The 18,403-nt window shown below is 45.4% G+C and overlaps 1 protein-coding gene across 3 annotated transcripts in view; it reads right to left on the reverse strand.

The window, feature by feature from the left end:
* The window catches only part of Mpzl1 (myelin protein zero-like 1), a 42,366-nt gene that overhangs the window by 9,068 nt on the left and 14,895 nt on the right, over nt 1–18,403 (reverse strand). The window contains exons 2-5 of one of the 3 annotated variants that reach the window (NM_001083897.1): nt 7,195–7,361; nt 4,366–4,579; nt 3,367–3,499; nt 507–612 (exon numbers count right to left, since the gene is read on the reverse strand). In NM_001083897.1, coding sequence (NP_001077366.1) covers nt 507–612; nt 3,367–3,499; nt 4,366–4,579; nt 7,195–7,361 — 620 coding nt within the window. The remainder of the gene's footprint in view (nt 1–506; nt 613–3,366; nt 3,500–4,365; nt 4,580–7,194; nt 7,362–18,403) is intronic. The other 2 variants (NM_001001880.2, NM_001347128.1) reach the window with 2 other exon arrangements.

Raw genomic sequence — 18,403 nt, forward strand, 5'->3', positions numbered from 1 at the left:
GTGTGGAGGGGGGGGTTAGCTGCCTGGTGAGCTTAAGGGGCACTGTTGGCTGTAAACTCAAGTCACCACACCCAGCCCCTTCTCCCTTTTATGTGGGTTCTGAGGACTGAACCCAGGTCCTCTTGCAAGAACTTTACCAAATGAACTAACTATTGCCCCAGCCCTTCCCTGATAAATTCTTACAGCGTTTCTTTTAGATTATAGTTTACTAAACTTTATTTCCTTGGGTAACTGAGGAACGCAATATAGCTGACAACGTTACTTGCTACTTGCACTTAGAAGTGCCACGGTTTTTAGTAAATGTTAGTGGTGGTTTTGTGGAAAACTTGACTGAAATCCATCCGTTCTTTGTAACACACTTTTTTGGAGTCTTAGAGCGCCCTTTTAATTCCTCCATCTTCCTCCTTTTCTCTTATCTGATGGCTCTATCACGGTGCAAGATTCACCCTCATTCCCAAGAAGTTATAGTGTACCAAACCTTAGGGCAGAGTGCCATCAGCTGTTACCTGGTGAGATCCGGCGGAAGGCGGACTCTTTACTAGACCCTCTGTGTCGGAGGGACACTTCCGTGGAGCCTGCTTAACTGGTGACAAACGCTCTGAGGTACTGCAGCTGATGAAGTGACGATTTGAAGAACAAATGTAAAAACAAAAAAATTACAATAAATGGAAACAAAAATATAACGATGCAAGTGATGGCAACAGATGCACAAAAGCAAAAAAAAAAAAAAAAAAAAAAAAACGGCAGAAAACAGAACCATAGGTCTGCAGACAACCAACAGCTGACAATCTCCTCCCACTTTGGAAATCCCTGCATCCTTCTCAACCAATCAGCATGCAGCTGAGGGGAGGGGCGACCCTGCGATTGTGTCTGTGTGGGGAGACACTATCTTTTCTCGGGCCATCCACCCTGCTTCTGGATAAATGTTCAGAGGAATAACCACTTGCTTAATGGCCAAGACCTTTGGTCACCATCACAGGAAAGCATCTTCTGGATGAATTTCAAAATTACAGATCCACATCCAGGCCAGCGGCCCCCCTTGCTCCTTCCCTTCATTAGTTACCCACATTTTGTTTCCCTATCAACATCACAACCAAACAAAGCGCCAATAAACACAAAAACCTCAAAACTCAACGGCCAGGATGCCATGACCCACAAGAAACTCTGGCATGCAACATGTTACATGGACTGAACTCTGTGAGAGACATAGGAGCGTCTAAACGAGTGCTACCTCAGGAATGAATCAGGAAAACTCAACCCTGGGAAGCAGGTCATTAGGGCTGTCATTAGTGCTGGCACACTATCTTAGGAAGTCAGGAGTCTGGGGAGGCCACAGTCTGAGAATCATGACTAAGACCACAGCATCCTGGGCATTTTGCAAACGGCCTTCTCTAGATGGGAGGCTATGCCCTAAGCCAAACTGTTCGATTGTTCTACAAAAAGAAGGTCTTAATCGTTGACAATGAAATCCATGTATGAAAATCATACACATACACAGACACACACCCACAACACACACACACTCCACCCCCGCCCCCACAGACACACAGACACACACACGAACCTAACTTCACCTGGACGTTATGTTTTATGTTTTCAGTACAGTCAAAGGACATATTCTTGAACAAACCATAATAGCTATTGGGTTAGTACAGAGCTAGCTGGTTAGTATCAACAAGGGGAACATGTATACATAATATTAACGCGTAACAGGCAGTGTGATTGGTTACCATGTGTCTAGTGGGAGTAGAAGAGGAGACCCATCCCTGTTACAGTGCCTTCTGTATCTTCTAAGTGACAATGTATCTTCTATGTCATCTTAAGAAGGGAATCTAACCAGGACCTGGTCCCAGCATACCAAGAAAGAAAAGCAAGAAATGGTGGGGGCGGGAGAGAGGTAAGAACAGCAGCAACCATGGTGCCCGGCAGGCAGGACCCAAGGAATATCTTCCTGCCCACTTTATTAACCGCAAGCGAGAACCACCGTCTAAAGCATTACTATTGGCCTAGCCTCATGCTGAGAGCCGTCAATCCCGCTGTATTTAATCACACACACTCATGCAAGGGAGCAATACTCAGCAGAACAGAAGCATTCCAAGCAGTACCCGAATCAGAGCACGGAGGCTTGTTTAAACACAGCACAGCTAACAAGTCTAGGTCAGCAAAGCTCACAGAGAGAGGCCCCGTCATCCGCGCACGTGGTCCCCTCTAACCACAGTCCCTCTAGGATGACTCAAGTTAGCTAGTGCGTGTGTGACACTGCGCATGCCATACCAACTTGAAACCAGCCTCCACCCCCAGTCTTACCGCATGGGTGCTATAGCTTATATTGCGTTAGCTTTCCAGCTGGAGTGGGGAAAGAGAAGGTCTTGCAGTTAGACACAACCCTACACTCAGGTGTTCCTGGTGAGACACCATAACAAAGCTATGTCTTCTTTCTTCCTCTTGTGTTTTGACGTTAACTCTTATTCTCTCAGTGCATGCAACCAGCAAACAGCGAGGTGATGGAGCTGCTCCTGTTGTAGTGGGGGTGGGAACTACAGCGGAGAGAAGCCACACATGGCACATGGCGCATGGCGCATCGCACAGGGCTAGGAGGGCCATACACTAGCAGAGCATCTCCAGTGGTGTTTTATATAGCCAAGCAAAAGGAAGGCCCTAGGATAGTAATAGCAACACACTGCAATTAAACTATTTTTAACCTCTTCTCATTTTAATTTGTTGGTGGGGGTGATGTAGAGGAGATAAACACACCTGTACCATGGTGTGGAATAGGGGTCAAAGGAGAACGTGTCAGGGGTTAGTTCCTTCCTACCATATGGGCTTCAGGATTAAACTCCAGTCATTGGGGGGCAACCATCTTTACCTGCTCAACTATCATGCCAGACCCTGTTGTTATTTTGAGACAAGGATGCAGCTCAGGACGGCCTCAAGCCTACTATGAAACCAAGTATGACCTTGAATGATTTCCCAAGTACTGGAATTACAGGCATGTGACACCATGCCTAGCAAAATCAAACCCTTAAACCGTCTAAAGCATTACTTAAACTGAGTACGTGATGTCTGGCTTAAGAACTCTAACTGATGAGAGGACGGCCTGGAAACTCAGCACCTGATTGCTGAGCCAATCACTTCCCCAAACCTCGGGAGGAGACTACAGAATGGAGACTGGCATCCTGTGTTAACTAACAGCGAGCCACTGACGTCTGCTTCCTCATACATAACACAGCGCCTAGGACTGCTTGAGCCTGACAGAAAAGCAAACAGGAGATTAATTCTGCCCAGTGCTTTCCCCATAAAGAGTAAGTTTTTATAGAGCCCGATTTCTTCTCCCCAACCCTTTCCTTACAAGGCAGCAGTTCTTACCCGGTATAATCCCGCTTCGAATGTTTCCTTCTGTAGAGGACGACCAGGACCAAGCTGATGAGCAGAGTGAGGCCAAGGACCACAGCAGTGACAGTGCCCACCACCACCCAAACCAGGAACACCAACAGGTTGTCTAGAGGAGAGAACAGGGCAGGTTCGGGTGCGGGACCACAGAGAGAAGAAATGGGATTTCAGTAGTTTAATGAGCAAGAGCCTCCCTGTGGCAGTTATTTATCCTCTCTTATTAGCCAAATTCCACAGAGCAGCATCTAATGATGACCCACAGCTGGCATTCTCCTGGCACATCAACTGAAAATGACCCAGAGAGCCAGGCACTTCTATACTCACAACCCCACTCCAAATTCTGTAGTCACAAGGAAATCTGGAGATGCTCCCAAGTGACTCTGGCTAAAAACTGCCGTAAGGGGAGACACTGAAGCCTGCATTCCCCGCACACTTTCAAACAAGAGAAGAAAACTCTGTATTGCTATGAAAGACACTGAATATCACCTCAAACAGTATCAAAATAACCCTAATCTCCTTCCCCCACAGCCCACCTCATCTAGCCTGAGCAAATCAGGTCTTTCTTGGTCTTAACACTGAACACTAATACATCTAAAGTCAGTCACAGGCTCCAGATAGAGGTGTGTGGGAAAGGAAGCCACCTGCTGTGTACTGACTGAGCAGTTCCCAAGCAGCAGCTCCGCCAGGCTGAGCCCCGAGTGTCCAGAGATGGGAGGCATAGCTGGAAGGGCAAAACCTTCCCTGCAGGACTTGCGGATGTGGCTAGCATTTGTAAGGCTGGAGTTTGAAACATCCATGAAAATTAAAAAAAAAAAAAAAACAAAAAACTTCCTTCCAAATGTACCCTGAAACACAAATTTTATTCTCCAGCTAACCAAACAAAGCAGACCATCCATCCATCCATCCATCCATCCATCACATCAGCCACTGTCCATCCATCCATCCGTCCACCCATCAGGCACTGTGGGAAGTTACCTATTTCCACCACGTGGAGCCTAATGTGTCCAGGCCGCACAACAATGTCAGGAGGATTTTTGACATCGCAGATATAGGTGCCATTGTGAACAGCCTGAATATTTTCTATATTGATTGATGCATCTTTCTTGTCAAGGTCCCCAGCCCAGGTGACTCGGTCTTTAAATGGTGGATAATCCCCAATGTACACCTGTCCTTGTGAGTAGTGGAAAAACTGCAATGAGAAAACAAGAACTGGTGAGCTACCCTCAGAGGCAGATTCTAGTCGTCTGGTAACAGCCACGCTACGCTGTCAGCTTCTTTCTAAAAAGATTACCACAGAAAGACATGCAAATCACACAAGGGTTTGGCAAAGAGCCTTTTCCTCTCTAGTCTTTCTGGCTTCCACTATGGGATGACACGACAAGAAAGTCCTTGCCAAATGCTGGGTCCGTTGGGCTTTAGCTTTCCAGACTCCGGATCTGTAAAAAATAAATCTATGTTCCTTATAAATTACCCAGTCCTTGCCATTTTATTACAGCACAAAAAATGGGCTTAGAAACCTCTTGTTCACCATAAGCCTTGTACCAATCCGTCCTTCTGCTCGCGCCATTCCCGTTCAATGCACATCCCAACAGTTAACTATTTCACATACAACCCAAGTTCTGTTTTCTCTTCAAGTCCTATCTGATTTCATAAAGCTTGATCTACCCACGCCTGCCTTAAATTTCATAAATGAGGAACCAGAAGCTCAGAAAACCTTAGTGACCTGCCCAAGGTCACAAGACTCCGAGATAGAATTTAAACCCATCTTTGATCCAAAGTTCATGTGACTACTGTTATTTAACATAGATCCTGGCTGGTTACATTTTACCTGCTCAAAATCAGTTGCTGTCTGTCTTGCTTTCTCCCCCATCTCCAGCAAGGAAATAAACAATAAATTGTCAACCCAGTAAAAAAATTTGGTTCTTTTAAATAATCCAGTTTTCCATTCTGTTATCATCTCCAAATAGTCCCTAACTTGTACTCTGCACCAGCAACGATGACCCCCACACGTCACGCCATAGAAGGAACAGGCACTGTGTGCCAGTCCAGGGACCAGAGGAGGAGAGGCAGTAAAGGTTCTTATCTCTAAAGATAATACAAGGAAAGTGGGACTGGCTGAAGGAGGCAGAACAATCATGACCAAATCGCACAGAGCCACTTCAAAGAACACAACTACCCTCAAAGAACAGAGACGGGAGAAGAGAAGAGAACTCAGTTTAGTGTTGTCAAGTGTGGAACCCATCTTCATGCAGCAGGAAAGCCAGTGTCGCACTGAGGAGTAGTTTGCTGCATCAGAACCTGGCAGAGGGTATCCTGTGGGGAAATGGAACCTATGTTCCAGGGCCTCTGCTTCTAGAGTCACTAACGCGTCCTGGCAACCCTACTTTCACCACTTCACCCAATCTCACCCTAAGGACCTCCAAACAGGCTTGGGGGACAGCACAAACATTTGGAGAACACATTCAAATCACACACTCATCCACCAAAGAAAGCCACCATTCTGGGTTTTTGGGGAGAGCCCTGGCCATTCTGGAACCCACTTTGTAGACCAGGCTGGCCTCAAACTCAGAAATCTCCCTGCTTTTGCCTCCCAAGTGCTGGGATTGAAGGTGTGAACCACATGCCTGACCCAAGAGTTAGACACTCTTACTTAATGATGGATGGCATTCTTTCCCTATCTGGTGCTGACAACCTAAAACGTAAAACACTGATAAAGCAGGTGCCACGATCCAAAGGACACAATGGACCAACAGGAAAACAGTAACCTGAATTCTCTGCATTAGACACCATGCTAAGAACTTTTCTTTTCTCAACACCCCTCTGTGGGAGGTTTTATTAGCTCCATTTTATAGAATGAATGGCAACAGTTGGTCCATGTCTAACAAGAACACACAACATAACTAGCTTCTAGCTGGTCACTGATTTTCCGTGATGATTAATCTCAGTTATCCATGAAATCCAGAAAGACCTGGAAGATGGGTTTCTGAGCATGCCTATGGGAGATTATCATCTTGACTTAGTTAACTGATCTGGGGAGATTTGCCCACTGTGGTTGCTCTCATTCCCTAGGCTGGGATTGCCAGTATACAAAGGAGAAAGTGAGCTGAGTGTGCATTTGCTGTCCTCTGCTTCCTTCCTGCCACTGTGATGTGACCAGCTACTTCTAGCTCTGCTGTCATGACATCTTTCCTCCATAACGGATTGTGCTATTGAATTACAAGCCAAAACAAAACCCTTTCTTCTTCAAGTTGCCGTGGTCGGTATTTTATCACAGCAACAAGGAGAAAAGAAAACCAATATAACACATGTTCTGTCCAAACTTTTTGCATTTCCCTTCTGCTAGATCCGTGTCTGTCAGCATCCTGGAAATACAAGCCAGGTGGATTCTCATTATACCCAGGGCAGAGCAAAGACAGACAGATAGAGATATCATAAAATAAATAGAAATTAAAAATGGGGCAAACGTAAGCTGAAAAGGCGTGGGATGAAACACGGTCCAGCAGAGAGTGTTCTGTGGAAGTGAACAATTCCAAATGGGATCTGATGAACAGAAGTGGGAGTGAGGGGGACACGACACATGAACAACAATGACCAATGGAAAGGGAAGACAAGAAATAAGCTGCATTAAGAGATGCTGAGCAACTCTAAATTTTGAAACATTCTGAAGCAAGAGCCTTGAAGTATCTCATTTCAGAAATGGACGCTCCGAGTAGATCCCAGGAGAGCAAGGGCAGCCTATGAGAAACAACGAGCACAGGAAGAAGAGGAGGGTGGGGCAGAACGGGTGAGGGATGCGGTCCTTACCGACACGGCGCTGTCGGTGCCGTCTGGCTGGAAGCTCCAGGAGACCGTGGTCAACCATCCAGTTGTGTTAGGAGAATCGAATGTGCAAGTCAGCTTCCCTTGTGTCCCATTCACCACAAAGATTTCTTTAGGAGTATGGACCTCCAAGGCTGATATTCTAGCTGTCACTAAGAGAAAAACAAAAACAAAAACAAAACAAAGTTCAAGAGCAAGATTTGGCAAAAAGATCACCGTACATATTTACCAAAGAAAGAGACCTCACTGGGTTTCTTCAGAGTAATTGGCACTGTCTAGGCTCCTGTTTGTTTTTTTGTTTGGGAGATGTTTATTTGAAGAAAAAGTCTCACTACATAGCCCAAGGTAGCCTTGAACTCGATCCTCCTTCTCTGGATTACAGGAATGGATTTGATTTATTCTGACTTATTATTAATTAAATTTTTTCACCAAATTGGCTAAAGTAAAAAAAAAAGTTTTTAAATTAACAGATGAACCAGGTATGGTAGCACACGCCTTTAATCCTAGCACTCCAGAGGCAGAGGCAGGCGCATCTTTGTGAGTCGGAGGACAGCCTTGTTTACACAGTAAATTCCAGGTTAGCCAGAGAGACCGAGTAATAACCTGTCTGGGGGTAAAAGTCCTTTTGGGGGCTGGAAAGATGGCTCAGCAGTTTAGAGGATTTGGTGCTGTTGTAGAGGACCTGGGCCCAATTCTCATACATATAAAATAAAATAAATAAATCTTAACAATAATTAACAGGCAAGAACAAACAGTAAACACAGTTTCATGTTTACAGAAGCCTGCAGGCAAAGTGCAGACCTGCCACAAACTCCATCCCTTCCTCCAGTCTCCTCTGTTACTAACATCTGGCATCAGTGTGGTACATTTGTCTCAATTATAAACACACTGCTGCATTACTGTTAACTAAGGTCCCTAGTTTACATTAGGGTTCATTTTGTAAAGACTTTATTTTAAGTCCTACAGATTTAAACAATGAGTGTAACAACGTATAACCCTCATAAGGAATCATATAATACTTCCCTCTCCTAAGCATCTCTGAGTGCCTCTGGCTAAGCAATGGCCTCAAGCTCCTGGAACACTGGCTTTTTATTGTCTTTAGATTTTTGTCTCCGTCACAATACCGTATAGCTGACGTCACACTGTAGACAACCTTTCAGAGGAACTCTCACTCAGCAATACTGTCTCAGGCTTCCTGATGTCTTTTAACAGCAGCAGGAAAGTAACCAATGCAATGGGAAACACGCCCACTGTCCCCAGATTAGCATTCAACCACTTGCCTTCTTGGGTAGCTGGGCGTGGTGGTGCTGACCCTTAATCCCAGCCCTCGGGAGGTAGAGGCAGGCAGATCTCAAAGTTTGAGCTCAGCCTGATCTACAAAGTGAGTTCCAGAAAAGAAAACAAGGGAGGGGGAATTCCCTGGGAGTCCCCTGGTGGACTGTTTGTATAACATGAATGTCTTCTTTAAACAGTTTTTTACACTCATCTGACATACTACAATTGCTGTCTCATTAAGCTTGACTCACATTTATATTTAAAGCAATATTTAAATTTAAACTAATCTCAGACATACTCATTACTGCTTAACTGACACTCTTCCTATAAATGACTCAAGGCAGGAAAATATGTAATATATTTAGTTTCTGAGTGAAATCCCACCTCCCTTAAGATTTCCTCCGCTAGGACTATGGTACTCTAGACAACCTACTGATCACACTGGGTTAGCTTTGCATGTGACCCTCCATGGCTGTTCAGTTAGTTTAAGCCCAGGAAATGCTGATTAAAATGTGTCTACCATTTTGAGATTTTAAAATGGCTTTTCTGCCTCAAGATCTGTAATCAGAGGCTGGAGTGCAGGGTGATTAGAGGAGGCAGCCTCAGTAAGATGGTCTGCGTTCAGAACAGAGGCACATTCATAGGCTAAATGTATTTGTCCTGAAACTATTAGCTTAAAGACACCCATCTGCAAAATAAGGTATTCTTATAAGAAACAGTTTGGAATAAATACCTGCTGTGTTCAAATACCCTCAGAATGAACAGGCCAGCACTGTCACCAGGACAACGGCCATTTTCTCCTCGAGGGTTTAACTGTGACTCCAGCCAAGGAGAATAAGGGCACCCCCTCATTCCTCCCAACCAGCTTGCAAATGTTTATTCTCAGAATATAATGGGCACTTTGGCTATTCTTTTAAATAAACTGATAGCCACACTGCATCAGGGAAATTTTTTTCTACTCAATGAGGGCGGATTATTATTATAGGGAACAATGGATTATTATTTGTGGTCCAGACCTCAAAATAAGCCTTTCTTTGAGACCAGAAGCAAACAAAAGGCGTTCCTTGCAGTCGTGGGCAGGCAGGAAAGCAGCCCTGGGGATGTGGGTTTCAGAACCCGTGACAAAGCACAAGACAAACCAGTTAACCAGCTCACTGCAGGAACGCTAGCTAGCTGCACTGGCTTATTCCATGAGGTCTTGACACATTTTTTTTCTCCGATGGTGAGAACTCCAAGTCCCACTCTCTAAAGTTTCTCCAGGATTTTTGTTAAGGTGGAGCTTGCCTCTGGGCTCTTTCCTTGAACTGTTGCGTATGGAACCGGGGAACTAGGTAGGGCCACAGACCTGAGATCCCAACACTGGGAGCCTGCAGCAGGGCGAGGAGAAGTCGAGGCCAGCCTGGCTTACACAGTCAGAGCCAGGTGGCAGAGTTTAAAGTCAAGAGTTCTGAGAAAAAGCCTAGTCAGATACATAAATAGGTTCTCAGCAGTACATAAGATGTGCCTGATTTAATGAATTTAAGCTGGTAATGTGAGTAAAGTCATCCTGAAACATCTTGTCACTGGTTATTGTGAACACAGAACCCTTAGAACCTATGAATTCTAAGCCGAGACACGCCCAGTGCCCAGTGTCCATGCCTTTTTCTCAGGAGGAAGCCCAATTCAGATTCACATCCCCACTCCTCCAACCAAAACATTCTGGCTAAGGAACGAAACGACCTTCACATGGAATCAACCACTACTTATCAGACAGAGTTCATCCTCCCTCCTGGACATCTTATGGTCTGGCTCTGGAAAGTTTTGCTCCCTGGATTCTCTTATCTCACTGCCAGCTCCTTCCCCGATCTCCTCATCTCTAAAAGCTCCAGGACACTCTGACACTTAGCAGTTCTCTCTCTCTCTCTCTTTGTTGTTGTTGTTTTCGAGACAGGGTTTCTCTGTGTAGCCCTGGCTGTCCTGGAACTCACTCTGTAGACCAGGCTGGCCTCGAACTCAGAAATCCGCCGCCCGGCTTCTCTCTCTTTTTTAAAGATTTATTTATTTATTTATTATATGTAAGTACACTGTAGCTGTCTTCAGACACCCCAGTAGAGGGCGTCATATCTCATTACAGATGGTTGTGAGCCAACATGTGGCTGTGGGATTTGAACTCAGGACCTTCAGAAGAGCAGTCAGTGCTCTTAACCACTGAGCCATCTCTCCAGCCCTTAGCGTTCCTCTTTGTGACCACTCAGAACCTCTAACTCTTGTACAGTAGGCTGGCTTTCCACTAACCTCTCTCACAGTCAGTGGGAGGCCAGATCCAGAGCTGCCCTGACTCCTTCTCCTTACAAATCCCAAAGCTGTCTAAAAACCACCTTCTCCATACTTTAACACAGTTAAATCTCGCTGGGATGCAGTGCTAGTCTTGGTCCACGCCAGCCCGTTCGCACAAAGGACTTCAATAGCCTCCTAATTGGTGTCTTTACTTCCATCCCTACCTACTCAACTGCAAGTGCTCCACAGAGAGGTCAGGAAGGTTCCATTTCAAAACATAAGTAAGATCTTATCACTCCTCTGCCTAATAAGCCTTCGGGGGCTCCCTCCATGACCCAGAACCAGGCCACCGCACATCGCCTGAGGCCTTAACCCCCCCCCCCGCCCCTCCCACCCCCCCCCCGCCCCTCCAACCTCATTGAGCTGTGCAGCAGCGTCCACTCCTCTGAGGCTAGGGATGTATCTAAGTATGGAGGGCACCTCGAAGAACAAGCCTGGGAGTATCTCAGGAAGCTGGGATGCAGAGAGATAAGGGAAAGCATTGTGTCGGATGCTCTGCCTAGCTATCTCAGGAGAGAGCCTGAGGAAGAAACCCTTGCTTCAGCCGGGAGTCCATCCCGCTCTTACCAGCCATACTGCAACAGTTCCTCTTGCTTAAACTTGCATGTGTTTTCTTTCCTTCTTTTTTTTTAAGCAAAAAATTCCTTTTTTTTTTAATTTTTAAAATTTAAAAAAATTTTTTACTCCTGGCACCACTATTACAATTTACAGGGCAACATACCTGAAGTAATGAAAAGAAAAGCTACAACAGGTATAAAAGACCTCAGCATGTACATCTAACTGACACTGCACTGCACTGCTGAACGGCAGCACACTGCACACCATGCTGGGGCAGCCCGAACAAGAAGGGCTTCCTGTCTAAGCTGCAGCAACGTTTCTGGCTATGCACCGGTGTTCCTTCTGTGGCAGATTTTCACATTTCCTCTCAAGCACTGAGGAGAAGATGACTGTCTCAGAGTAACCGAGAGCTTTCCTGACAACCCCTCCCTCTCTTCTGTAGCCATTTTCTGCTGTTAAGCCTTCCTCTTCCATACCTACCACTTCTACCACAGATCAAAAGCTACCACCACGCAGACTATCTGAAGCATCCTCTAACACTGCCCTCGTTCATGGATCCATATTTTGATGCTGTTATCCACTCTAATTTCCAAAGTCATTATAGTTACCACCACCACCACCACCATGGTTACCTCCACCAAAGTTTTCTCCTTCACCACCACATCCACCACCTCGGTCTCCATATCCTGGTCCACCACCATCGCCTCCTCTACTATTGTAACCATGACCACCACCAGAGTTACCACCATCACCTTCAAATCCTTTATATCCACCACCACCACTTCTGTAACTACCTCTTTGGCCACAATCTCTACCACCATAGCCTCCTCTTCCACCAAAGTTTCCACCAAGACCAAAATTGCTTCCAAGAGCCATAAGTTGCCATATCCTCCTTCCACTCTCTCTATGATCCAGCAGGCTGCATCTCTTCTTCACAGTTAGGCTCATTGGCAGACTCTCTGTGGTCAGCAGATGCACCTCTTGTTTAGAAATGGCCCTTTTCACATCACAGTTATGCTTATTGATAACAATTTATGGACTCTCTAGAAACTGCTCCTTGGTTCTACCACAACCATCAAGTTTTCATGGCCGGGCACACATTCCTACATCCACCTCTTCAACACAGGAGCAAGTCACAAAACCAAAGTTCCTGGAATGTTTTGTTGAAAGTCTCTCAGCTCCACACAACCTGTAACGTTCCTCGTTCTCAGAATGTTCTCTTAAACTATCATCTGTGGTTTCAGAGCTTAGGACACCAATAAACAGCTTCCTCAACTGCTCCCGTTCCTCTGGATCATGACTCCATTTTGAGACCTGACTCACCTCTGCCAACTTGAGTTCAATCTGCAAGTGGTTTCTATGCAACAGCAGCAACAGCTTTTACCAAGCATACTTCAAGCATCAGTTTCTCTTGCTTAAACCTGCACATGGTTTCAATGCAAAGGCAGAGTCTAGAATCCAAAGTGCTTTTACACAAGCACACTGCAATTGTTGTTTCTGACCTTCCACATTGAGCGGGAATGGCGCCTTTGTTAAGAATGTTCTCCTGTGTGAACAAAGAGACGCTAGAAAGCAGGTGTCCCTCTAAGGTTACATTCCATGCAGCCCAAGCAAGGGGTGGGTTCGTTGGTTTCTTAAACAATTAGGAATGGCTTCCTTTGTCCTGCCTGCCCCCCCCCACCCCCACCCTTTTAATTATTATAGTGGAAGTTCACAGTTAAATGATTGTGGATCCAGACAGCTCGTCTTCAGAGTCATAAAAGGGAGTTCTCAGGGTCTAATTACAATGTCTACACATGCAAACATGAAGAGCACCAAGACATGGAAAGAACTGTGCTAAGCTACATTCCAAATCACGAAAAGCTGAGATCCCAATGTAAAAAAAAAATAACAAATAGATTCTTTTCAGACCTAGAATTTATAATTATGGGATCATGGCAAAAAAGTGGCTATTATCTTAGATGTCCACCAACTGATGAATGGGTAATGTAGTGAAACTATACACAATGGACTTTATTCCACTATAAAGAGCCTGAAATTATGTGTAAGAAATGGGTAGAACTGGAAAACACATGAAGTGAGGTAACCCAAGCTCAGAAAGTCAAACCACAGATTGTTTCTTATATGCAGATCCTCCTATCTTTTGATATTTTTTTAAAGTTCATTTAAGTTAAGTGTATACAGAACCATGGAGACTTAAAAGGGCTTGTGAGGGGAAAAAGAGATTCTTTAATTTGGGAGGGGAAGGAGTCGGACAGATATGCTATAAAAACAGAAGTGGGGGAGGAGAGAGATGGGAGAGGAGAGGATGGTGGGGAAGGTCAACCAAAAATAATGCTGTATTTTAAAAATGTGGAAATCTGATACTTCTCAAGAAAATGCGGAAATAAAAGTTGAAGCTAGATAGCTCAGAGTCAAAGTGCTTGTTGCACAAGCCTGATAACCTAGTTCCATACCCAGAGTACCAAGTTGGCTTGGCCATGTAAGGAACAGTATAACTTGGTTTCCTGCCCCTGGAACAGGCCAGCAGTGTGTGGGCCTCCACGGGTGTCAGTGGTGGCTGTGGGCATATGGCTTGTTTGTATAATGGTGTACATATTTTCATGTTCCTCCTTCAAGGAAGGTCCTCTCTGCCAAGCTTGATGACTCCATGATAATCAGAGACAGCATGAGTCCAGGAGGCGAGGGTGTGTCTATGTCTCAGCTAAATGGTAGAACACTGTGACCTTCAGGATAGCCCTCAAGGCTGTGGGAAAGAACAACGAATCCATGAGTTCAAAAATATATAATTTCTCAACTATGCAACATATAAGGATGCAATACAAATTATATAATGAGCTTCACAGACCTAAAGGCAACTGAACTCTGAGCTAGCTTGTCAGATACTAAGGAAGGAAAGAAATAGATTTAGGGAGTGGTGATCACACGGCAAGGTCCCATCCAGCAAAGTTTTTTTGTTTATACTTACAAAGGCCGGTAGATTCCTGAGATCAAGATCAGCCTGGGACAGAGGGAATTTAGGTCCAGGCCCAGGCATGGTAGGAATGATAATTTCAGAGTTGGGTCTCACCCAGCTATCTTATTGTCTGTGCTTGTGCTTGCTGACTCTGTCTAAGAATCAAAGGGCTGGAGTCACAGGATGCTGATTCATCGGAACCTGGGGAATGACTGAATTGATACATAAATTAAAAACTGGGCTTTTGATCTGAGCTATCGTAAGAGTTTTTAGAATAGCAAGAGAAAGCTGTCTCGAGCAGAGTAGAACACAGCGAGCAATCTGGAAAGCTGTCTCTAGCGGAACACAAGTCGTCAGCTTAGAACTGTTTCGCGGCTCCCAGACACCCTTTCTCTTAGGAACCCCAAGCCAAGCTGAGGCTGGTCCTTGGCACAAAGCCCATAACAGACAGAGAGGACAGATCCCTGACAGTTGTCCTCTGACCTCCGCATGCAGGCCACAGCATACACAGTATCTCACTCCAACTTCCATGCTGTGTGCATGCACACACACATAACTGAAATGGAAGTTAACAACATAAGAGTAAAAACAAAGTTGAGGGAAGCTGCAATGTGTTAGTTAGTTCACTGTGAACTTGGCACCTATTACAGTCATCTAAGAAGGGACCTCAGGTGAGGCAATGCCTTCGTCAAGTTGGCCGATAGGCAAGCCTGTGGGACATTTTATTGATTAATGATCAATGTGGGAGGGACCAACCCACTGTAGGCAGATGGTCCTGGAAGGCAAAAGAGAGGTAGCTGAGTGGGAGCCTGGAAAGCAAGGCAGTGGTGATCAGACTTCCTCTACGGCTTCTGCGTCCGTTCTTGCTTTGAGCCCCTAATCAGGCTTCCCTTCATGGTGAACTGTTTTGGTCATAGTATTTATTATAGCAAAAGGAAAAAAGATGGAGGAGGAGGAGGAAGAGAAGGAAGAGTCGGAAGAAGAGGAGGAGGAGGAAGAGGAAAGAAGGAAAGAAAGAAAACTAAGCCACAATGTATTAACTCTGAGCCTTAAAACACTTTAAAATGACTTTTCCTGTTGACATCAGGGGAAAGATTATGGCCTACATATAAAACAAAAATTTAATGAATAAAAAGACAAAATGCTTATCAAGTGTTTCCAAACTCCATGAACTTACGTCCAAGGCTTACATAAACAAACGTCTGTGTAAACCCTGACACAGTAACAGCATCGGCACATTTCCCCCTTTGTTTAACAAGCAGCAGAAAACTTTGCTGAGTTATGCTGGGGCTCAAAGGTCAAGAAAACAAATAAACAACCCAGAAAGAACTCTTCAGTTACTGAGCCCTAGAGACTAGGGCTTCTAAAACGCACTGCCTTGCCAATTTATCTTTGAGCAGTGACTTTGCCGTTTATAAAGAGCATGGAGACTGCCTCAGATGGAAAGACACCTAGAGAATCCCTGACCGGCAAACACAACGCAGCAAGGTCATTTCTACAAGAAGCAAACAATACCCACACTTGATGTGCTTATGGTTTAGATGGAAAGCCAGGACATTTTAGTAAAGATCAAAAGGAAAATACAGAGTATGAAAACAACAAAGAAATGAAGCTTTGTTTCTTGGGTCTGGCAGCTGCTCAGGCAGACTCTGACCCGGCCATCTATCTAGCTGAGTCCCCAGCACGAGTGCCACACCACCCAGCCTGAAGAAAGCAAATTGAGACCCGGTTAGACAAACATGGCTCGTCCAGGAGGTCATTTCCTGACATGGCCTGTTCCAATACTCTGAATTACGAACGTAACAGGAAGTGAGTGAGGCGGCCCAGTGACCTTATTACTCCAAATAAACTCAAACTTGTAAAACCACTGGAAATATACTGGATAGCATAGTTGTGAGTAAACAAAACACCCCCACAGCCCAGGCAGACAACGATCCTGAAACAGCTTTTGGTTGAGACCATCCTCGTTCTGTTACTGTTACAAAGGATCCTGTTAAGGTTTTCCCTGTCATTGAAAGAAGGCGGTTGCTTTAATCCGCAGCCTCCCACCCCCACCCCCAGCCCCACCCCCACCCCGGCAAGCACTTTGAAGTTGCCAGTATGGCCTCTCATGAAAGCGTATAAATCCATCTATTTAGGAACTGCTCTCTGGCCTATGCTTCATTGATTTTGTTGGAACATGGTGATGGGCTAATACTATCTGCTAAGACAAGCCCTCATGTGACCTTTTAAAAGAAAAAAACAAAACACTAAACACAAGGTCATTCAGGAGGAGTTTACCGCTGGGCCACCACGGTGGAAGGGACAGGTGCCTGGGCTCTTACTCTCTATTTACCCCATGAGCTGTGTTCTTTCTCTGCCTCCCCCCCCCCCCCCCAAACATTTTATGTTTCAGGATAAAAACTGAGGGAGAGCCACGTGGTGGTGGAATGCTTTAATCTCAGCACTCCAGAGACTAATGCATGTGGATCTCTGAGTTCGAGGCCAGCCTGGTCTACAGCGTGGTTTCCAGGATACCCAGAGCTACACGGAGAAACCCTGTCTCAAAAACCAAACAACAAACAAAGTGAGGGAAAGACATTAGTAAGAAGGGGAAAAACATCTTTTTTCAGTCCCAGAATGTTCCAGGCAAAACATTCAGTAGTACCCACTGTGCCTGAACAATCTGACTGGCTAAGCAGAGCTTGGTCACGTGTGTCAGCAGCGACTGCGCAGGTGCAGAGCTGCTTGGCAGCGGTTGGTGGCCAGAGGCCACTGAGAGCTCAAATGGGCTCCTTTCTTCCATGCGTCAGGGTTGCTATTTTGGAACCCTCTTAGCTGAATGACACAAAGTCAGGGACGGCTACAGAAATATACTCCATTCAGTGAGCCTGAAATCCTCATCAAGTGAACTTTCCACTCGCCGGGAACACACTCCTTCCTCTGCACGCTGTCTGAGCCTCTGCTTCAGGCTTCAATCTCAAAATGACTTCCTTCCCCCACACTTGGTGATCCCATGACATCCTGTCCTTCCCTGGGCACTTCTCCCATTGTGCTCTGTGGAAAGGACAGCTGTCTATAGCCATCAGAGGGCAGAGGACGGGTTCTATGTTCACTATTACACTCTTGACCTGACAGTCGCGTGGTCCCTTCTCAATGTGTTCAGGTGTTGTTTGATGCTGGGGGTGGGGGTGGGGGGCACAAAATGAGAGAACTAAGGAAAGAAAGAACAAAATATACAACGTTCTGAGTGCTTCACAATAAAGGTTTCAAGATTTGAGTTGGAGAGATGGCTCAGCGTAGCACTTAAGAACCGTGGCTGCTCTTGCAGAGGACCTAAGTTCAATTCCCAGCAACCACATGGTGGCTCACAACCATCTATAACAGGATCCGATGCCCTTTTCTAATATGTCAGCTACAGCATACTCATATAATAAACAAACAAACAAGTCTTTAAAAAAGAAAACCAAAATCATTTTTTTTTTAATTCAAGATTTGCAGGGGTGGTGGCGCACACCTTTAACTCCAGCACCCAGGAGGCAGAGGCAGGTGGGTCTCGAAGTTTGAGGCCAGCCTGGTCTACAGAGTGAGTGAGTTCCAGGACAGCCAAGGTTAGAGAGAGAAATACTGTCTTGAAAAGCCAAACAAACAAAAAAATCCAAGTTTTAAAACACCATCATGGTGGGGCGGGGGTGGAGGGTGTCTATAGAGATTACTCGGGACAATATCTGTTGGCTGGAACTGTCTTGAAGGCAGCATCTACAGGTCTCCTCCAAAGGGAATTTATCTATCGGAATCTCAATGTAAGGGAAACATCCATGTACTTGTGGGAACAGGCAGGATTCTCCAGTCTCAGGGCCAATCCCTACCATTCACACCCATGTCCAGCTGGCCACGTCCCTAGCCTTAACTTTTTTTCTGGACCAACAAAGATTTTTCTGTTGCTGAAATGAGAAATATTCACAAGGTCCTAAATCAGGCCAGTCACTGCACTGACTATAAGTCACTTGACTATAAGGCCTGGAATGGCTTCTCTGTCTCTCTCTGTGTGCACTGTTCATCTCTTTCCTGTGACTGAGTGCTTTTTTCCAATCAAGCATTCATTCTTAC

The sequence above is a fragment of the Mus musculus genome, chromosome 1 (assembly GCF_000001635.26).
Source record: "Mus musculus strain C57BL/6J chromosome 1, GRCm38.p6 C57BL/6J".
NCBI lineage: Eukaryota > Metazoa > Chordata > Mammalia > Rodentia > Muridae > Mus > Mus musculus.